Consider the following 24,277-nt stretch of genomic DNA (forward strand, 5'->3'; position numbering starts at 1 on the left):
ACGAGCACTCTGGGTGCCTCAGAGAGCATCGTGGTGCTCGCCACCAGCAACGGGTTGAAGATGCCTGCACTAAAGTAACTCAACCGTTTCACCAGCTGATCCATTAATGTTCCGACACGGTGAAATGATTTTTTTCTTTCGTTTTGTGGGTGGGGAAAATTTCGTAAACAAAACGGAAGCGTTTCAATAGTTGTCCCATGAGTATTTTTTACACGATAAAATGTTTGTTTCTTGTTTACGGTCATTCACGAGTGAGTGGTATTTCGTGAACAAAATTGAAGCTTCTTATTAGCAATTGAATGGGTATTTTCAGCCAATGAAACGCTTCTGTTTCTTATTTACGCAAATTTACGAGTTGTTGGACTTCAGTAAACAAAACGAAAACGTTTGATCAGCTGGAATCCGTGGTCATCGAAGCGTTTCAGTACCTTGTTTACGTTCATTTACGGGTGGGTGGCTTTTGTTTAATCAAAACGGAAGCGTCTTCACTTCCACGAGTAATGTTCAGCCGATTATAAACGCTTCTGTTTCTTGTTTGCCGTAATTTACGGGTGGATGGCCTTTAGTAAACAAAACGAAAACGCACACATGTACGATATTGATAGGCTGACTCGTGGATATTTTTTGGTCATTGAAGAGTTTCATACCTTGTTAACGTTATTTAGAAGACACCAACGAATAAGGCAAATACACAAAAAATAATAAAAGTCCTAATGCATTTCAACACCAATGGGTGCCGTCTTCAGAGGAAAAATTTAACCACTAGTTTCGCTGACCGAGTTTCCCATTAACGTTAGTTTACGGGTGGGTGTGTGGCTTTTCGGAAACTAAGCGGAAGCATTTGATCAACGCTATCGATGAATACTTTTTAGACGATCAAATGCTTCTGTTTTTTGTTTATGTTCATTTACGGGTGGGTGGCTACCAGTGAACAAAACGGAAGCGTTTCCATAGCTGTTCTGTGAGTATTTTTAGACGATGAAACGCTTCTATTTCTTATTTAAGTTCATTTATGAGTGGATGGCTTTTCGTAAACAAAACTGAAACGTATTATCAGCTATTGCGTGAGTATTTTCAGCCAATGAAACGCTTCTGTTTCTTGTTTACGCAAATTTATGGGCGGGTGGCCTTCAGTAAACAAAACGGAAACGTTTGATCAGCCACTGAGATGAGTACTTATAAGTATTTTGAGTGAGATAAAACGCTTCTCTGTGTGTGTGTTTCATTTCATTTAAGGGTGGGTGGCTTTTCGTAAACAAAACGAAACCGTTTTGGCTACCGAAGCGCTTCGACATTTTGTCAACGTTCATTGATTCACCAATAAAATGAAATCGCTGGATTTGCTGATCAGTGGATCCTTTCAATGGTTCAAAAGATTTTTTAAAAAATGATTCCACACAAATTCGCATTAAATAACTTCAATACAAAAGACATTTGGTTTTTTTTCTGACTAAACAACGTATTTTAATTCCTATGAATTTATCATTTCCAACTGCATTATTTTTTTTTTGTCAACGGATTGATACGTCACGCGCACAAACATACGTCATACATATACATACATGTGTATATAGACACACGCACACACAGACACATTCTAGCATTGGTTACAATTAATCAATCAATTCGAAAAATTTCCCCCAAATAATAATAATTCGGGGAAATCGATGGACGTTTCGTGGAAAAATGGAACCGGAGGACAAAAAGCTTCTTTTTTTTTTTTTTTAACTTTTCAATACGTACAAGGAAGAGAGAAGAACGTACAACGGAAAACTGAAAGCGAATCGAAATATACACACGCGCGATCATCACTATAAAAAATTTATATATATATATATGTGTGTGTGTTTATGAATACATGATAAAGCTGTATTTACGAATTACATATACTGTATATTTATATATATATAATTTACGATCAAACTCCAGATATACATTTCCGAATGTACAATTTTTAATCTAAATTTAAAAAAAAAAAAAAAAAATTGGAAAAACAGGCTTTTGCACTCACACATGATTTAACACTATCACTTGGCCATGTTACCATCGAATGTACATGAAGCTAACATGCAGCATATATTTATTTATTTACATAACTACTGATTCTCAGGACGAGGAGATCCAGAAAAATTAGTATTTTTTTTATATATATATTTACATATACAGTAGTATATTGCGAGTGTGTGTGTCGTTCTCACGTGTGACGACAACAACAAAAAAAAAAAAACTTTATTTTTTTAATATACATATTAACGTCGAGCAGAATCACATTAATACATTTGGCATGCTCATGTATCGATCGACATTTTGTTCCCGGCGAGTCATTTTTATGCTTTTCTAGTTTATTTTCTGTGTTATATTGTTATTTATCACTCTATAATGTGAGATGAGATCATCTAAAAAGTGAACGGTTTCATTTATCGATTCGTTCGAGCTGAATGCCGGTGCGAAAAGAGGAGGAAACGGAATTGCAGTGTGTGGTACTTAATCGGTTCGACATATTTCTAGGTTCGACTTGAGCCTACAGTATATAGTTCGGCTAAACAGGTTCTGACGCAAGTATTAACTCCAAGGCCGTGCACATAGTGAGACTACCAAGAGGTACGGGAGTGCATAATAGAAACTAGCGACGAGAACGATTGTGTTGTTTTGTTCTACACAGCACATACTCCAGCAACGAGGAGGGAAAAGGGCACTCAACAAGTTGCGAGATTCGAACAAACCTGTTTTTTTGTTTTCAACACGATCGGTTTTCACTATCTGCTGATTGGTCCGTTTCTATTTTTTTCTTTCCCTCTTCTGCGGAACGCTCATCATCAACACACCCTTATATTTTAGAACCCTCGGGCCATTTTCTCTATCCTCCTCCTCCTCTTTGTTTTATGTGCGGACATCTCTTCCTCCACTCCTATGCGTTTTTTCTTCCTAGTCGCGATTCTTGTAACTCGTACCTCTTCGCTCCACTATGAGCACAGCCGTAAGACTAGTCTCATCCCATAAAGATAGTCGATAGTTGTCACGTCCAGTTCATACTTAATCGGTTGGCAATTTCGTCACTCCACAGATTCGAGGTTCGCGCTAGCTTGCAATAACAGTTCAACTAAACAGGCTCTGATGAAAATATTAACTCTAAGATAAGGCTAGCTTCAAAACTATCAAGATGGTTAATAGTTGTCACGCCAGCTTCTAGTTTTTGTATTTTCTGATGATATGAAATGGAGAAGCATAATTATTATGATTCTTTGATCTGATTTTTATTTTACTTGGCGGAAGATCTTCTTAAGGGGAGAGAGAACTTTGTCTATTTTAGTTTCTCATTCTAACAAGCGTCCTTCAACAGAAAGAGCAGAGGCGTCGGAAGTGTTATGCACCTGTGGGTGCGGTGCTCGGCATGAGCTTTATATAGCAGATTCTTGATACCTGAATGAATCGTAGGAGTGCTCAGACTGATGCTACAGAATACTACGGATTTTCGAGCACCAACTGCATCTCCGGCTCTTAACGCCATTGGGTAAGAAAGAGATCGTAGCTCCTTATTGAGTCTAGTTTTCTTTCTCTCCACGTTATCTTAATCTTCTACTATAATTCATCGATAATCGTCACGCCTATATTAACCTAAAATTGAGAAACCTCTTCTACAGCGGAACACAGACAATGAATGGCTCTTTAAGAAAAAAAAGTAAATAGGTTCAAAAAAAAAAGCTCAATTCACACCGTCTATCTGCAAGAAAATCCTCGAAAATAAAAGGGACAAGACATAAAAATGAATATACATATCTTAAATTAATTATTGAATTTTCATCCCCGAGCGGAAAGACTGCTTTTTCCGGAATGGAAAAAAATGAATCAATTCATTTTAGGGAAGTTTAGTCAATTAATTTCAATGTGAGCTTTCTTAAACAAATCTATACCGCAGAGTGAAAGTTTTCCTATCAACAATCTCAGACGTCTTGCTAGCCTTGGATGACGGCTTTCCTATTCCTTAAGTTTAATTTCTATGAATGTTTTCGATGATTTCTCTGCTGTGACATAGAGGCTAGCCTTCATAGTATGTATATGAAAACCCTCCCTATCCTATCTCTCACACGAACGAAACCAATATTCCTTAAAGACCCGTTTCCGCCCAATTTTTCGCATTGACTTTCAGCGAACGGCTTGTGAATGGAGCCACCCTTCCTTTAGAAAGGATCCCCCATCTCATATATCATGCGTGCATTCATAACACGTGATAGTAGTAACTTTTGCTTCCTAAAAAAAAAAACATTGTGTGCCCAAATATTTTCTAAGTGCTAATCCAGGCGAATATATAATAATTCGATATATATGTATAGACTACACAATATATTTCTCACAAGAGCTGCCAACAAGATTATTCAAGCACAAGCAGCAATTCGTATATGTAATATAATCGATAATTTCGGTAAAATTTACACACAGAAATAAAAAACCAAACAAAACTTTTCACCGGAAAAAAAAAAAAAAACAAACAACGAACAAAGACTGAACAACAAAGCAAAAACATAATATCACATATTGTTATATCATGTCACGTGGACTAAAAACGAAACGAATCTTCACGATAATTCAGAAATTTTCTGCACACACTGTATATATTTTAACCTCTCGTGTAAAACTTTCTATGTACAAAAAAATTGCACTAAGACATTCCTGATCACAATCTGCTGCTGCTGCTGGTGAAGGTGGAAATTCCTCTGCCTATTGATCCGCACGAGCACGAAACATATAGTTTATTTACAGAACAAATATTATATATGCCAAATACAGATCTGGTATATCTTAAATTCCATCACGTGGGATTTCTCCGCCAATCAACTGCCGCCACGCGCGCATCCGATGATGGCGTCACTGGAATGAGGGCGTGCTCTCAAGGGAAAAAAGACAGACGCTATTTGCTTTTTAAAAATCTATATCGCCAAGGGATAACAACGCTATCGTTACGAGTTACCTGATATTAAATCCACAGCTGCTACACACGTGTTACAACTCGAAAGAAGCCAGTAAGACAAAAGAAAGGCGCCAAATGGCTACCAGATCGTATTCTGGATACATTTCCCGCTGATATTTTTGAAGAAAAAGGTCCAATAATGTCGAGTCATGACGATTAAACAAAAGTCATATCAGTAACACAAATAAATAAATTTCAAAAATAAAACACAAAAATCTCGCCAATAAAATTATTTAAAAAAAATGGATATGACAAGGAGTGATATGTTCATGAGTTAATAAAAAAAAAAATGAATGAATTGAACATTTTTAGTACGATAATTATCTTGTTATTACCATAGAAAATTGGCGGGATTTAGCCAACATGTGGGAGCAAAAAAACTAGTAATGGCAGGGGAGAAAAATCACACACATATAAACTACTTGAATTGAAGTTCTGCAAATAATCAATCCTACTTGGATTCTTCAAGACAAAGAACGAATCTCCACTGGCTTCCCCAATGCTCTCATTCGCTATAAGTATGTGTTATGTATGTACATATAGATGGCGTTGCCATCGCTTATGGAATGGAGGGAATGAAAGCCAAAGAAATAAGAGAATTGAATCGTGTCCATAAGTTCACGATATTAATATAATCCTAAAGAGAGAGTTTCTTCGGTGGTTGCTGTTTGTGTCCGGCTTTGAACTCTTTTTTTTTTTTTAAATTTGTCTCTTAATATATATATATGTATGTTATTAGCTGTTTTGAAACTGGCCATCGTCGTCCATAATATCTTCTTGCACATATAGAGTATACGAATGTAACTCTACCAATGGGTCACGTTTTCCTCTTACAATATTGAGCAACTGGCCGAACAGCAACTGCCGCTCCGATCCTTCGACTTTTGCCTCTGATCTGAAACATGAAAAATGATTAAAATTTATCACTTGTCAAAACAACAATCAATCAAAATAACTAGTTGATCTATGTTACTATAAATTTTTCCGATTTACATACCAACGCAAATATTAAACAAACTGCCTCCAACCTCATGTAGAAATTCAAGAGGAAAAACTGTATTGCAAAGGCGAACTAAAAGTTTCTCGCAGAAGGATGGGTTGCCCAAGAGCAGGAAGAATTGAAAATATGAGCATGAGGGGAAAAAAAGGTTGCCTCAAAGCACGAAGAATGAAAAAAAAATGAATAGGAGAAAAAAACGTTGAATCACAGAGCAGGAAGATCAGGAAGAACAAAAAAAAGAAGAAGAAAAGAGCTGAAAGGTTGCCCCCCCCCCCCAGAGCAGGGCCGTCTTAAGAGTATCTTGGGCCCCCGGGCCAATTGATTTTTCTGACGCCCTACCAAACAACTTCTCGAAAATTTCAACTAGATCTGATTTTTGTGAGGCCCTCTTCGCTTGAGGCCCCCGAGCCGTGCTCGGGTGGGCCCATGCCTTAAGACGGCACTGCCCCAGAGCAGGAAGAATAAAAGAAAATAAGGTAGAGGAAAAAAAAGGTTTCCCTGAAAAAGACCAAAAAAAGTTTGCGCGACGGCAAATGCCGTCGTAGGCACCACCATTACGTATGGCAGCGACGGCAAATGCAGTCGTAACCACTTGACTGGTTAAAAGCAACAAGAATGGAAAAACATGCCCCAGAGAATGAATAATGTAAAAAAATGAGCTGGGGGAAGGAAAGGTTTCCTCTAGAGCAGGAACAATAAAGGGCTAGTGAACGGAAGGTTGCTCCAGAGCAGGAAGAATGTATGAAAGAATTGGGCGAAAAAACAAATTCTACAGTCGAATCCCGTTTTAACGAATGCCGTTATAGCGAAAATCTCATTTCAACGAACACTTTTCTAATCCCCCAAATAAGTTTACATAGAAACAATACTAGGTAACCTAGAATTCCTTTATAACGAAATTTCATTTCAAAGAAGAGATTCCTCCGGTCTCTTGGCGTTCGTTTATAACGGGATTCGACTGTATTAGAGCAGGAGGAATAAAAAAAAATGACTTGGAGGAAAAAAAAAAAGGGGGTGCACCGAGCAAGAGGAATAAAATACAATGAGCTGGTAAAAAAATTTGCCCCATAGCATGAATTATGGAAAAAATGAGAAGGTAAAAAAGGTTGCCCCAGAGCAGGAAGAACGGAAAAAAAATGAGCTGGTAGGATAAAAAAGGTTGCAGCAGAGCAGCGAGACTGAAAAAGAAAATGAGCTTGGGGGGGGGGGGAAGAAAAGTTGCACCAGAAGGGAGAAGGATTTAAAAAAACGAGCTGGAGGTTTTGCTCCAGAGCAAAAAGAAAAAAAATGAGCTGGAGGAAAAAAAAAATCCCTCAAAGCAGTAAGAATGGAAAAAAAATTAACTAGAGGAAACAAAAAAGTTTCCCTCAGACAGGAAGAAAAAGAAGAAAAATGAGCTGGAGGGGGAAAAAAAAGTTGTACCACGGTATAAGAATAAAATACGAAGAGCTGGTAAGAAAAGGTTGACCCACAGAGCATGAATTATGGAAAAATGAGCCAGAGGGAAAAAATGTTGTCCCAGAGCAGGAAGAATGGGGAAAAAAATGAGCTGGGGAGAAAAGTTGCACCAGAAGAAAGAAGGATTAAAAAAAAAAAAAAACGAGCTGGAGGAAAAATAGCTTGCTTCAGAGCAGGAAGAAAAAAATCAGCTGGAGGAACAAAAAATTCCCTCAAAGAGGGAAGAATGAAAAAAAAAATGAACTGGAGGGGAAAAAAGTTTCCCTCGGAGCAGGAAGAAAATGAACTGTGGAGGAAAAGAAAGGTTGCCAAAGAGCGCAGGAAGAATGAGTGAGGCCTTGGTTGATAGAGGCTCGATTAATCGAAGTTCTGGTCTTCTACTATATAGCAATCACGCCGCAAATTGACAGAAATCTACAACACAACTATCTTCTAAATACTGTAGACACCACTCATTAGAATTACGGATAACGTAATCATTTGGGCATTGTTATTACTTTCGCTAATACGGAAAGAGCCAATAACATAACATAAGAAGAATTTGTTCACAATTATCGGTATTTCCGTTTACGCTAACGGTATTTTTTCGTCGGAAGTTTTTTTTTTTTTTTGCTCATTTTGAAGCTAAGGTGGAACCAGACTTATTTTTTCCCCCATAAAAGTTATCATTGTCAACCTACAAGGCTATGTAAGAGGTAGAAAGATTCCTTTTACAAACATTAACATAACGTACTAGCTTCATAATGCTCTATTCGGGCAGTAATAGCAAAGCCTCCTAGATACTACTAGGAGGCTTTGGTAATAGCCGCTATACAATCCATGTACGCATGAACTGAAGCTACTTATATACTACAAGTGCCGTATATCGTGGCATATTTAAATATCAACTGAGTAACCAGCGACACGGTTACAGAGCCGGCCCGTGGTGCAGTTCCACATCACTAAAGTTAACCGCGCCGCAATTCCAGATCCTTCAAGCAGCTGCCGACATATTTACAGATAAGTAACTTATGGCATAACTGAAAACTGAAACTTTAATGATTTACACAATCGTGCCTGTCAATATACCAAGTAAGATGGCAAGTACGAATATTTGTAATTAAATTTTTGGAGATACACACAAAACGGGAATAAATACAGTGAAGTTTAAACACAGAGAGTATACACTCATAATATACACTCTGGAACCCAAAAATAAATAGATTTCCTCTCCGCCCCCCCCCCCCAATGCATGTCTCAGAAATTAGAGCCTTGCAGGGCCTTCCACAACAATTGATAAATAAATGAATATAATGTTATAAAAATAATATAATAATATTACCTGGGCGCACGGGCGGAGTTGAGGAGCAAATGTGTGAAAACAGAAAGGGAAAGGGAGCGGGGATCAAAAACTGCTGCTGCAAGAAAAATATAATTTTTGACATGTCCTCGATAAATCGGAAAAAATGCAGACGGAGGGAAGGGGAGGAGTTGTTGAAAATTAGATAGAAGTTTGATCGGGAATAGGCATGACGGAGGAATTTAGAAATATGAGTATAGGGCAAAGAATGCGCATTCCTATAGCAGGTGATCAAGGTCATTATGGCTATTTAGTTTGCTACTACTTACTACTACTAAACCAGACATGCATCTCGTCCATATTCCTCTGCGAAACTATTTAGTTGGCTGCAAAACTGACAAGGTTCGTCGGGGTTAAATTTGTGCAGCATACCTTTGTTAGTGTAAAAGTATAAAAGGATAAAGGCTTTGGCCTGGCGCCCTATTCCTACGAACCAGACTTAGAGCTGAGATATTGAAGAGAAGGTAAGATTGCAAGGACAGCGTAAAATATCCTCGCGTTCAAAATCCTCAGCAAAATGGAATAATGTGGCAGCGGATAGTCGAGATCTGTCTTCTTGGAGAGATATATCAATATAGTTATTAATAAGAGATGTTAAAAGAGTGCTGGAGAGTGAGGTAAAGAGGGTGCGTTAGCCAGATATGAGAAAACTCGTATGAACCCTTTCCAGCATATTAGCATAGAAGAAACCCGAAACTGGTGCAGCATAACATAAAGTAGATCGTACTTGGCTATCGAATAATTTGAATGCCACATACAGCGAGGGGTTTCTAGAGCTACGCAGTAAGTCAAGCAGTTGGTTCATAGCCGCGAAAGCGTTTTTAATCACGTAATTAGCGGCTATTGAAAATTTTCCTGGAGATGAGAAAGGGAGACCGAGATAGCTAAGGGTTATTTCGAGTTTAGTGTTACCCCAGAAAAAGTTAGTATATTTTGCGCGGCGGCCAGACATTCCGAATACAATGATTTTGGTTTTGTTTAGGTTAACAGTAAGATTGTTGGATTTAAAAATATGAGTCAAGAAGATTGATTTTTTTCTGTAACTGTATTTTTGAGTCACCCAGTATCACAATATCATCCGCGTACAGGAGGGTGGTTGAGTTGGGTAGAGTTAGTTGTTAATTGAGATGCCATGAATATGAGGTTGATAGATTTTTCAATGTCAGCTAAAAAGAGGGGAAAAGAGAGGGGGGGGGCAGGTTCACCCTGCAAAATTCCGCTGGTGACAGGGAAAGGAACTGTAACACCCCCCCCCCCCATCACCGCTTCTTACAACAGAGGGAGTGACCATTAATAAGTGAGATTCAAATTCAAAAATCAGAAAAGTTGGGAAAGGACAGTAAAGAGGGGGGAAAGGGCCGTTGTCCGTTAGTTTTTGCTGTTCTTTCATAACTTTTGAACCGATTTTTGAATTCAAATATCTTAGGGAATATTGCATATATTGAATATATATTCTGTTGCCCCAGGAGAGACAGGGCAACAACTTCCTAATTGGAAATTAGAGAACGGGGGGACCGTATAAAAATTCAGATTTTTTTTATTTTGTTACACATTGTATTTTCACTCTCAAAACTGCTATAAGCTAATTTTGGAATCATAACTCTACGACGGGCAGCTGATGAGATAAAGGCCGCATTAGCACTTACAGGACACCCTGTATACCTAGTACACGAGAATTATGGACAAATTACTCCCTTGATGGAAGTTTTTGAATGGGTACGAAATGAAAGAGGATTCCCCCTATTTCGTATCTAGACCAGAAACGGGACTCGCTTCGACTAATGCTATGGGTTTTACACCAAACTTGCTCGTAAAAGTTTTGACGATTCCACGAAGCCACTAAATTTTCACTCCGTAAACGAGAGACAAAGCAAAAAAAGAAAGAACGGGGGAAACCCCCTTCGAACTTTTTTGTTTTTATTAAACACGAAATCGATTTTCTCGCTCTTTGGGCGCACATTTTCCAGAAAAGACCTAGACTATAAATTCGTCAAAAGCAAAAGAAAATAAGAATTCAAACTCTATCTTTGGCAAGGAAAAAGAACGATTTGTGTGTGGGTAGCGAGCGGGTCAATCATTCAAGTCGAGGAAGAGAAGAGTTTCACTTCATTGTCAATTCCTTCGAGGAATAGACTTTGACCTGAACTTCTCTGCTCCGAACGAACTTGGAAGTGATGTCTTTTGTTCCGAAGATTGATTACGCATTTAGACGCCATCAATAGGTTTAAAGTTCCAAAAACACACTCTGTGGGGGGAAGACGAATTCAAAGAATGGCACGGCCATCGATGGAACTAATTTTTCCCCTGCTTCGAAGGACAGGGGCGTACGCAGGATCGACCTTTGGAGATGGCGGCACAAGGAATTCCTTCCAGAGAAATTTTGAGTTACCAACATCTTCCCAAAAGCGTTTAAATTAACAGAAATTGATAAAAATGGCATATGAAAGGTATTTTCATTAGAGATACTTCAACAATTTTTACGAAAAAAACATTTTTTTTTTGGTTGATTTGGAGGGGGGGGGGGTGACTTCATTACTCCACTGCGTACACCTCTGTCGAAGGTCAAATGTGGCCCTTGAAACTTCCCGTGGTGACCAACGAAAAGGCTTACAAGGCATATAAATGCTAAAAACAGAACCTCAATGAGAAAATAAATGTATACTCCAGAATTAAGTAAAAGAAATAATTCCAAAACCACTTTTAGAAAACATTTCAGAACTATTGATAAATAAGAACAATGATAAATAAGAACTAATGATAAATAACTTCAGAACTAATGATAAATAACTTCAGAACTAATGATAAATAACTTCAGAACTAATGATAAATAACTTCAGAACTAATGATAAATAAGAACAATGATAAATAAGAATAATGATAAATAAGAATAATGATAAGCTCCAGACCAACTTAGACAAGATTGCAGCATGGGCAAATGAATGGAGCATGACGTTTAGCGTAGATAAGTGCATGGTCGCTCATTTTGGTTCGAACAACCCACGGTTCTCTTACGAGTTGAATGGTGTCACTATCCCGGATGCAACTAGAGTCACCGATTTGGGAATTCTCATTGACGAGCGACTTAAGTTTTCTGAACATTGTTCAGCGGTTGTCAAAAAAGCGAATAGAATGCTTGGTCTCATTTTCAAAAAGGTCTCTTCGCGTTCTCCTAAAGTCATTCTTCCGCTTTTTCGAGGCTTAGTTCGTCCTGGACTGGAGTATGCGGTAAGGTTTTGGAGACCATACCTACAGAGGGACATAGACTTGATTGAAGGGGTGCAGAGAAGAGCTACGCGTGTCCTTATTGGCACACAGGGCTTGAGTTATGAAGAGAGACTTCATTTTTTGAATATGTTTACATTGGATGAACGCAGGTGTCGAGGAGATATGATCGAAGTGTTCAAAATTTTCAATGGGATGGATAGGATGGACCATGAACTTTTAGTACACCGCCAATCAACCGCTTTTACAAGGGGACACCAGTATCGGTTGGTGAGGGACAATGCAAGGTTATGGTGTCGCAGGGAATTTTTCTCTAATAAGGTTGTTAATAAATGGAATAGCTTACCCCCGGAGGTAGTAAATTGTAACACAATTGACACGTTTAAAAAGAAATACGATAAACATGTTGGGGTAAATCGAGAAACTATCCATTCTTAGAATAAGACAACCATAAGTATTCTTTATGGGCATTGTATAATATTTTATCATGTGTATATATTGTTTATAATTTGTGTTAATTGCATTTTTAATGGGGTTGCTGTATTTTTGAAACATATGACATCCATATTTTTATGGGCATCTTTTTATCAGCCACCTCGTTGGGCATTTTGCCTGTTGTGGCGTTGTATTTGTATTTGTATAAATAAGAACAATGATAAATAAGAACTAATGATAAATAATTTCAGAACTAATGATAAATAAGAACAATGATAAATAACTTCAGAACTAATGATAAATAAGAACTAATGATAAATAAGAACTAATGATAAATAAGAACTAATGATAAATAAGAACTAATGATAAATAACTTCAGAACTAATGATAAATAAGAACAATGATAAATAAGAACTAATGATAAATAAGAACAATGATAAATAAGAACTAATGATAAATAAGAACAATGATAAATAACTTCAGAACTAATGATAAATAAGAACTAATGATAAATAAGAACTAATGATAAATAAGAACTAATGATAAATAAGAACTAATGATAAATAAGAACAATGATAAATAACTTCAGAATTACTGAGAAATAATTTCAGAATTATGTAAAGAAATTTCAAAATTAATGAGAGAATGACAATAATTATCGACGGAATATTTTCAGAAAAGGATTCACATATGACTTGTTCACCCTCGGGCTTCATGAATTTTCTTTTTTTACTCTGAAGGCTGAGAGGTCCAAGATCCCTGGATTAAACTATTTTCACTCTATTGCCACATACGACACTAAATTTCCACACGTACAACATTGTCAATTTGGGACAAAGAACTAGACATATGGCCAGTCTAGGTTTAAACAATATCGTCGTTAAGCTCAATGCCGCATAATCTTGCAATTTGAATTATAATTGATGTATGAAATAGGTACGGGGTGTCCCCATTAATTCGCGAACAGTTTAAAACTTTATAAAAATTGAACGAATTGGTATAATGCCGTTCGCGAAAAAGTTATTTTCACGGAAGGGGACACATTTTACATATTAGTTCAAATTTTTATCGATAGAAGGCGCTCCGCGAAAGCGAATCACGCAAAAATGCAGGGTGAACGATTAACAGCTCATTTCTGAACTTTGATGTTACTGACATAAGGTTTTTTTTATTGTGATGTTGATCATTGGTGGATAAAGCACTATTGGTGAAGCTGTTTCACCTCAGCCACGAATTTCCGGCTGAAGATTTACGAACGTTTCGGACACAGAAGAGATTGAAGACAGGCTCAGGTCTAGTCACTCCTGCCAGACTTAGCGCCTTCTATCGACAAAAATTTGAATTAATTTTTTTTTCTATTTAAAACAACAACGTGAGAATAACTTTTTCGCAAACCGCGTTTAAATTTTCCATTTCCTTCAATTTTTATTGAATTTTTATACCATTTACGAACTTACGGGACACCCTGTATACACTGCTTTAAATTTGGACATCGCTCTTATTTATTAAGAGTTAAGCACGGACACAGACATGAACTCCAAAATACGGATCAATACGATACTCAAATCAAAGAATCCAGATAAACTCGAAACCTTGAACGACAATCCACTCCAATATTTAAAAATGAATACATTCTTTGCTCAAGGTGTGGGTTCCTTAAAGATTCCCACCTATTAAATAAACGAAAAACACGGAAGGAAAGAAAAAAAAAAAACCCACCATAATAATTCAAGATACACATAACAGCCGCCATTTTCATTTCCACGCGTTACAATAATTGTTTCCATCCGAAGACAAAACAAAAAAAAAAACAACCTGAATAACAATTAGCGAAACATAATTTTCGATGAATAAATAAATAAGAAGACAGAGAGAGAGAGAGGGGCCACGAGACAAATTATCACGAGAGGAAAAAAAAAGAAGCGGCCAGCGAAAAGAGCCCGGCACTTTTCCCGGATCGATTATCAGATTCCAGGACAGAGGATTCTCATTGGTCCAACGGCAGTAAACGGGAAACGAGGTCACACACGCAAAACGGGAAAGAAGAAGAAGGAAAGAAAAAAACACACCCGTTTTTTTTTCCCATTTTCTTCCGGGTTTTTTTTTCCTTCGGCCGGGCCAAGCCTGTGGTATTTCATTTCCGGGTAAAGAATTCTTACTTTGCTGTGGGTCCCATATTCCTCCGACTGAGTAAAAAGAGCGTGAGGATGTGCCTTTCCGCCATTAATGAGTTAGGATAATGAGTACAGCGGATGTTATCGGGTACCAGGGGAAGCTGAAGAAAAAAAATTTCCGAAGAATCATTAAAGGAATTTTAAAGCTCCAAAAGCCTTATTAAGTATAGATCTTCTCTACCCAGCTAACGATATCGCGTTTTTTCTCGATGTTTCTTGTTTTTTAAATGCGTTATTATCATATCACGGAGAATTCGAAATATAGGAAATTGTTTTTCCGATAATTAATACGGTGTTAGCGCGAATATCCATTTTGTTATCTGTAATTTTTTCTGCGAGCAGTTCCCGTGATTACTCTGACAAGAAATATAATTTCTCGTACGTTGACAAAAAAAGAAAGAAGGAAATTTGAACCTATCCGTTAAATCGGAACGAGATACTGTGCCTAGTTTCTCGTAAACGCGCGTGACCGGGAGTAGAAGGGCTGTGTGGCAAAGTAGAACAAGGTCTGGGACACGGTGTTGTTTAACGGCTGGTCAGCAAACAAGAGCCGGCAGCAAAAAGGTTCGCCAAATTCATGTGACCGAAACAGATTACAAATTTTTTAGCCGCTGCAAAGTTTACATTTAATGAAATCTACAAATTAGAGATTTAATAAAATCTACAAATTATAGATTCAATAAAATCTACAAACTAGAGATTCAATAAAATCTACAAACTAGAGATTCAATAAAATCTACAAACTAGAGATTCAATAAAATCTACAAACTAGAGATTTAATAAAATCTTCAAATTATAGATTTAATGAAATCTACAAATTATAGATTTAATAAAATCCACAAATTAGAGATTTAATAAAATCCTCAAATTTTGACCAAGTAAAATCTACAAATTATAGATTTAATGAAATCTAAAAATTATAGATTTAATAAAATCCGCAAATTAGAGATCTAATAAAATCCACAAATTAGAGATCCAATAAAATCCACAAATTAGAGATTTAATAAAATCCTCAAATTTTGACCAAGTAAAATCTACAAATTATAGATTTAATAAAATCTACAAATTATAGATTTAATGAAATCTACAAATTATAGATTTAATAAAATCTACAAATTATAAATTTAATAAAATCTACAAATTATAAATTTAATAAAATCTACAAATTTTGACCAAGTAAAATCTACAAATTATAGATTTAATGAAATCTACAAATTATAGATTTAATAAAATCCTCAAATTTTGACCAAGTAAAATCTACAAATTATAGATTTAATAAAATCTACAAATTATAGATTTAATGAAATCTACAAATTATAGATTTAATAAAATCCACAAATTAGAGATTTAATAAAATCCTCAAATTTTGACCAAGTAAAATCTACAAATTATAGATTTAATGAAATCTACAAATTATAGATTTAATAAAATCTACAAATTATAGATTTAATGAAATCTACAAATTATAGATTTAATAAAATCTACAAATTATAAATTTAATAAAATCTACAAATTTTGACCAAGTAAAATCTACAAATTATAGATTTAATGAAATCTACAAATTATAGATTTAATAAAATCCACAAATTAGAGATTTAATAAAATCCTCAAATTTTGACCAAGTAAAATCTACAAATTATAGATTTAATAAAATCTACAAATTATAAATTTAATAAAATCTACAAATTTTGACCAAGTAAAATCTACAAATTATAGATTTAATAAAATCTACAAACTAGAGATTTAATAAAATCTACAAATTATAGATCTAATAAAATCCACAAATTAGAGATTTAATAAAATCCTCAAATTTTGACCAAGTAAAATCTACAAATTATAGATTTAATGAAATCTAAAAATTATATAGATTTAATATTATAGATTTAATAAAATCCACAAATTAGAGATTTAATAAAATCCACAAATTAGAGATTTAATAAAATCCACAAATTAGAGATTTAATAAAATCCACAAATTAGAGATTTAATAAAATCCACAAATTAGAGATTTAATAAAATCCACAAATTAGAGATTTAATAAAATCCTCAAATTTTGACAAAGTAAAATCTACAAATTATAGATTTAATGAAATCTACAAATTATAGATTTAATAAAATCCACAAATTAGAGATTTAATAAAATCCTCAAATTTTGACAAAGTAAAATCTACAAATTTTAGATTTAATAAAATCTACAAACGGCCACTATAAGTTTTATAGATATAATGAAATTTAATACACAAATCTGATCTATACCAAATTTAATATACAAATTTGATCTATACCAAATATAATATACAAATTTGACATTTAATAAAGGTACACAAATTTTAGATTCAATAAAAATTTGCACAAATTTTAGACGCTACAATTTTTAGATTTGATAAAATCTACAAAAATTATGGCCGTAAAAAATATTTTATATAGGTACAATAAAAATCTGAAAAAATTTGAGATTTAATAAAATGCGCACAATTTTTAGATTTAATAAAAATCTGAACACAAATTTTAGCAGCTGAAAATTTTGGATTTAATAAGAATAAAGAGTGTTTCCGCAATTAATGAGTAGGATAATGAGTACAGCGGATGTTATCGGGTACCAGGGGAAGCTAAAAATAAATTTTCGAAGAATCATTAAAGGAATTTTAAGGCTTCAAAAGCCTTATTAAGTATAGATCTTCTCTTCCCAGCTAACGGTATCACGTTTTCCTCGATATGCTTCTTGGTTTGTTTTTTAATGTGTTATTATCGTCTCACGGAATTCGAAATGTAGGAAATTGTTTTTCCGATAATTTCTACGGTGTTATGTTAGTACGAATATCCATTTTTTTTTTTCTAACTTTTCTCCGAAGAGTACTTGTAATTACTGACTTACACATGTGACTGGAGAAAACATTACTCGTACGGTATCTAGAGAAAAACGAAAAAAAAAGTCTAAACTTATATATCGTTATTGGAACGAGATCTGTGCCTAGTTTCTCGTGAACACGTGATTAGGAGTAAAGTGGCTGTGGTAAATTAGCACAAGGCCTTTCACAGCGTTCTTCAATCCCTTGTTCAACACAAGAGCCGGTCGCGAAAAATTTCATTTAATTTATGTAGCCGCTACAAATTTTAGATTTACCAACTTTATCTCTCCCCCCCCCCCCCGCAGCAGATTTTAGATTTAATACAATCTACTAATTTCAGATTTAAAAAGCAATATCTACTAATTTCATATTTACAATACAATCTACTAATTTCATATTTACAATACAATCTACTAATTTCAGATTTAATACAATGTACTAATTTCAGATTTAATACAATGTACTAATTTTAGACTAAATGCAATCTACTAATTTCAGATTTAATACAATCTACTAATTTCAGATTTAATACAATCTACTAATTTCAGATTTAATACAATCTACTAATTTCAGATTTAATACAATCTACTAATTTCAGACTAAATACAATACCTACTAATTTTAGATTTAATACAATCTATTAATTTTAGATTTAATACAATCTATTAATTTTAGATTTAATATAATCTATTAATTTTAGATTTAATACAATCTATTAATTTTAGATTTAATACAATCTATTAATTTTATTCTAAATTCAATCTACTAATTTCAGATTTAATACAATCTACCAATTTCAGACTTAATACAATCTACTAATTTCAGATTTAAAGCAATCTACTAATTTCAGATTTAATACAATCTACAAAATTTAGTCGCCAAAAATTTTAGGTATAATAAAATCCGCACAAATTTTAGAATTAATAAAATCTAAAAATTTTAGGTTTAGTTAATAAAATACAGTCGTATTGGTTTTTATTTCCGTTTAATTAGATGTCGGAAGTCTGCAAATTACTTTTGTTAATTATGTATTTTTTTCCCCCGGTCTGGGGCTATTATTTCTTTTACTTATTAATTTCTTTGCTGGTCTCCAAACACATTTTAAATCCAAAACGAGAATCTTGTTCCATTATACTTAGTGTTACGTCATTATTAATAATAAATATCTAATTAGTTTCAAAATAATTAACAATAAATTTCTCACCTTGCGAGTTGGGCTCGGGTAAATTTTCCCTCGGGACCAGATGCATGACTGTAGTCTTTCCTAGAGGAAGCTGCAGAGCTGAGAGAGACACACAAAAAAATCTTTCATTATTTCAATTATTCTTGATGCAAAGTTAAAAATGTAAAAAGTAAAAAAAGTTAAAAAATCTTAACATAAATTATTTTGCAATAACTTTATCACAAAAATACTGAATACATATAATAATCATGATCGATAACAGTGAATGAGAAAATAACAATTTTTCTATCAGGACCCATAGAAAATGTTTTGAAAATTACTTCAATATTACAGTCGAATCCCGTTATAACGAAGATGATTAGACTTAATTAGACTAATTCATATTCGCAAATAACATGACTTTATACAGTCGAATCCCGTTTTAACGAAGACCGTTATACAGAAAATCTCGTTCCAGCGAAAACTTTTCCAACATAGGAACAATGTAAAGATCTGGAATGCCTTTACAACGAAATGCTATTTGCTAATAATTCAAGTTTTTGAATCTTTCTGACATTTTCATTTTTAAAGATTTTTTTGATTTTTTTCATCTAAGTTTTTCTTTTAATTTTTATACTTTTCCATTTTTTAATTTTTTAGAAATTTTAAATTTTCTTTTTTTTCTACATATTCTTTTTAATTTTTTTCTTCATTTCAATTTTTTTTCGATCCTAGGTTTCGTGAAGATTTTTGTTTATTTTTCAGATGACCTTTTTTTTTATGATTCATTTTTCATTTCTTTGTTTTTTGAAGTTTTTACTGAATTTTTTTTTTCAGATGTTTTTTTAAACATTTTTTTTACCTATAGATTTCTTTATTCCTTCATTTTCCTCTTTCATTTCTTCATTTTTCTATTTTATTTCTTTTTAGATTTTTTTGTTTCTTCTTTTTTTTTAGATTTTTAAATCAAGCTACATTTAAAAATTTTTTCTTTTATTTCTTTTCTAATTTTTTCCCCATTTATTCACATTTTTCAGTTTTTTTAATTTAAAAGAAAAAGAAAATCTCTTGGGATTTTCAATATTTGTTTATCATTTTTTAGACACAACTTTTTCACAACTTATTTCTTTTCTATATCCGTTTTTTTTAATTCCTTCTTTTTTCCCCCGTTTTTTAAATTTTTTCTATTTTTTTAATTCTTTTTTTCAATTTTTTTAATTCTTTTTTTTTCTATTTTTTAATTCTTTTTTTTTCTATTTTTTAATTTTTTTTTTCAATTTTTTTAATTCTTTTTTTCAATTTTTTTAATTCTTTTTTTCAATTTTTTAATTTTTTTTCCCAATTATTTAATTTTTTTTTCTATTTTTTAATTTTTTTTCCAATTATTTAATTTTTTTAATTTTTAAATTTTTTTTTCCAATTATTTAATTTTTTTTCTATTTTTTTTAATTTTTTTTTTCAATTTTTAAATTCTCTTTCATTTCATTTTTCTTCTTTCCTTTTAGTTTGAAAGAAAAAAATGAACTGAATGAATTTGGAAATTAAAATTTTCATTTTCGATTGAAATTCTGACCCTCCCTAGTTTCCTTCATTATCCTATCTAATTACCTGTATATTTATTGATTTCCCTGGAGACATCTGACGGGGCTCTTGTCTGGTCTGTATTATTATTGGATTGTAATTAACAAATACTAGTGGTTATTAAAAATAAAAACAGATAATTCTTTAATCATCGGTGGATTGCGATAATTAGGAATCGGATGTTATCAGCTATAAGCTGCACAGAAAAAATAAATACAGTAAGAATCTTTAAGGAAATTTAAAGTTTCAAATGTGCCTTAAGAAATTCTTATTCGATTCATAGATATTTCCAGTTTCAAAACTTGTGCAGAATAGCGTTAGAAAGCATTGATTTTAGATGTTTCGATTATTATATATACTTATTACGATCTCTTTTTCCGGTAATATGGGAATTCCGGATGTCGTCGTTCCACCTTAAGGATTGGTATTTGTTTTTTGTGCGGCATGAATGGAATGTAGTCATCCAGTTGTTTCTCTACCGATTGTAATCTGTTCAAACGCTCGGCCGATTTCGCTTCTTAGCGGCTCAGACTCACTTAAGGGTCTTCCACCGATGGGAACAGATAGAAAACGTCATTACACAGCCGGACTCACACGAGTACATAGAAGGACCCCATTAACGTGATTATATCTTACCTCCAAGAGTGACGTTTCCATGTAGGAACCGCCCTTGGTAGATGAGTCGCAGGATTTCTGCTTTGGACACTGACTCTTCGGCCCATTCCGCTGCAAGGAGAAAAGGATTAAATGTATTCGTAGTTTCACTTTTATAATAATACATAGACAGCAAAAAACTGTTTAATAGGCCTATATGCAGATATTTTGTCGGCCGGGCCAAGCATGCATTTTTGCACCCCCCATGTAATGTAGATGGAGCAGTTAAAGGTTTAATCGGCGCCCATTGCAGTCCAGCACTTCGTCACCAAACCCGCCTGCTTCCCCTCCCCCTAGTTGCTGATGATTTGATGACACTCCTGAGGATACGAACACACAACTCACGAACTATGTACAAAAAAAGTAGATTTGGCGAAGTTTATTTAGTTCAAATTTTAACTAAGAGACGCAGTCGTGCCGTATTCAGATGCATTGATGTCATAAAGACGAAAAGCTTCTAAGTTATCTGCAACAGGGGTGTTTTCAACGAATGGCCCGCCGAACCCTTTGATAACATTCTGTGTAGCAGGCCTATAGCTTAGTGTCCCGTGGTGTCATTGGTCAAACCCCCCCCCCTGGCCTACAACATACCAGCTCGACCCATGTCCCGCGGGCCAAATGTGGCTCGAGTAGTCATATGATATACAAACATCTCAAACCTAATTTTTTTTTGTAAAAAATGAAGTATATCATTGCTCATGTAAGAATTTTTCTTTTTTGGTTGAACAGCGGTTATACCCCACATTTCGCTTATTCACTGTGGATAACAATGGCCCTGTGGGCGAAATTCTAATTCTAACGTAGACGATTCCTATATAAAAGTTTAGATGCTCCTATGACACATTTTATTCGATTGTGACCAGCGACCGATTACCAAATCCCTCGAGTGACCCACGGCACATTTCCAGATCATTTAAGCAGCTCGCCGCACATTTCCAGATCACTCAAGTGGCCCGCGACAAGTTTTTTTCCTGATCAACGAAGAGACCCTAACTTCCCAAAAGGTTGAGAACTCAGTCTACAACATATGTGCTTGATCCAAGGCCCACGAGCCAAACGTGGCTCTTGAACCCATCTAATATGGCCCGTAAAGCCAAAATGAATATAGGACCTTAGTGAATGGAAGTGAATGAAAAATATGAATATTCCAACTGATGAAGGATAGTCAATTTCAGTATCCATGTTCAAAACCTATAGGCACTTTTTCGCGGAAAAATAGCAATCCTAAACAGGACCATCTTAACGAATTTGGGGGGGGGGGGGGCGGGGAGGATATCTCCGAACCTGAAGATTTATGGAGTTACCTTACTTCTTTAGAGATACTACCTCTCAGTACGAAAAAAAAAACCTTCAATGATTAGGAAGCCCCTGTTCAACCCGGGCAGTACTAAGCCCGGAACCCACCGGCCTACCCGTTAAGACAGTGATTCCCAAATTTCTTCCACCCGCGGCTCCCTTGCCTAATTCGTGGTTCATCTGCAGCTCCCCAGAATAGATTTGTGGATATTTTTTTCCCATGTAAAAAAAACCACTTCAAACATAAATAGGCAGACAAATCAATATCTCCAGCTCACCGCGACGCCCCTAGAAACACACTTTGAGGAAACACTCCGTTAATACACCACAAATCATCATAACTTGAAGTTTTAATTAAGGTATCTATTTGGAAGTTTCGGCCCATTAACTCTTTTATTGAGGCCCCTGCGAACAGCTGAAAAAAATCTGCGTGAGAATCTCGCGCGATAGAAGTGAAACTTCTAGTTTGTTTAAATCCTTATTATTAGGCTGTGAGAATAGTGTGGGAACACACACTCCTTCTCACTCCACCCCTATAACCCAATTTTCTTTTCTTCCAAACTGTGTGCATCGCCCATCATACTAAAGAGAACATTGTACGATTCCAGTGGTGTTACGGGGTGGGGTGGGGGGTATAGGGAAAAGTAAAAAGCTGTCTTTGTCCGACATAAAGTGTCCAAAAACCAACATTCCCCCAACTTTATTTTCTTACACGGCCCCGAATCTCAATTGACATCCCTGCCCCCGCCACCACCACGATAACCCACCTCCTTCTCGGGACTTCATCACACAATCAGTCATTTAGCGAAACCGGTTTTGAGGAAAAAGAAATCGTTCCACTTTCTGTGACGGATTTTCTTTCCCCTCACAAAATTTCATTCTTCTGTCCCTAAAGATTAGACTGACCATATTTCCTCGAGAGAAATACGGGAAATTGGAATTCCAAATACGGGAAAATACGGAACATCGCCAATTATCGCCAAGAATGACGCCAAAAAGTGAAAAAGTTGCCAAATATTGCTGATTTTACGGAAAAATCGCAATGGCGGGAAATGAATTATTACAGCAAATTGCAGTGGATTAAAATGAATTCCACGAAATAAAACGTTCACCAAGATAAATATGGGAGATTAATGTTCTTATATATTTGTAATCATCATAATATAACTTATGAGTTGAAAAAAAAAATAATTTTAATCTTTGACTTCAATAAAGAATAAAAATCCAAGTAGGCGTCATGTAAGAAACGGGAAAAACCGGGACACTTTCGCCAAAAAGTCGGGACGGTCAGAAAAAATAAAAAACCGGGACGTATGGGCACCCTACTAAAGATGTTTCATTTAAAAAACAAAAAAACATTCAAATGATCCGGGGGACAAAATTCGGATTCAGATGACCTCTATTTCCTTCATTACAAAACCAAGTGGTTACCACCTAAGTGGCTCGCACTCATGATAAGTCCGCTGTACTCTGAATACCAAGCCCTGTAATATGGGAAATCACTGTACTGGTAGATACTTTTGTCTCAATGAAATGTCTTCACGAAATTTTCAATTCCGACATACGAATCATTCAACTTACGGGCCTAGAGTGCGTAAGTCGGAGTAGAGGTATCAATAATTCTATTGACAGATGAGTATATAAATAATCCCACAAAAAAGTCGTTAAAACCGAACAACTGCCCTGAAATAGATCTTCCAAAAAACAGATTTATAACTAAGTGGCTTATGTGTGCAATCAAATTATAATGATTTTACGACTTCAAATGAATTATTACGATGTATTTTTATACTCATGCATCAAAATATAATAACCACTGGATGTCTTGAAACTGCAAAAAAATATGGCTATTTTCCTTCATTATCCTCACCCACTCTGCAGAGAAAGAAGAAGAACAAAATGGATGCTCATTATGATGTTGTTTCAACTCATCAAGTCTAATTTACAGGACGTAATTAGACGAGGATTATTATTACATCATCATCATCATCCAAAAATAAGTAATTAAGGGGGTAAAAAAAAGAAGATGAAATTGCTTTTCGTGGCGGCTATTTAAGGGCTGGTATTTGAGTAACGCCTCATTATGAGCCGAATTTTCTCATCCTTACGTATATATCGATTGCTTATTAAAATACGTGCATC

The 24,277-nt window shown here is 34.8% G+C and overlaps 1 protein-coding gene across 1 annotated transcript in view; it reads right to left on the reverse strand.

The window, feature by feature from the left end:
* Window positions 1-5,667: 5,667 nt before the first annotated feature.
* LOC149069932 (ubiquitin-like protein 3) overlaps window positions 5,668-24,277 on the reverse strand; it is a 94,627-nt gene continuing 76,017 nt past the window's right edge. The window contains exons 3-5 of the mRNA XM_089249621.1: window positions 20,822-20,911; window positions 18,647-18,724; window positions 5,668-5,861 (exon numbers count right to left, since the gene is read on the reverse strand). Coding sequence (XP_089105747.1) covers window positions 5,797-5,861; window positions 18,647-18,724; window positions 20,822-20,911 — 233 coding nt within the window. The 3' untranslated portion in view covers window positions 5,668-5,796. The remainder of the gene's footprint in view (window positions 5,862-18,646; window positions 18,725-20,821; window positions 20,912-24,277) is intronic.

This window comes from Pholcus phalangioides, unplaced genomic scaffold (genome assembly GCF_987345545.1).
Source record: "Pholcus phalangioides strain wild (caught in Gottingen) unplaced genomic scaffold, Ppha-v1.0 ptg000022l_1, whole genome shotgun sequence".
Taxonomy (NCBI): domain Eukaryota; kingdom Metazoa; phylum Arthropoda; class Arachnida; order Araneae; family Pholcidae; genus Pholcus; species Pholcus phalangioides.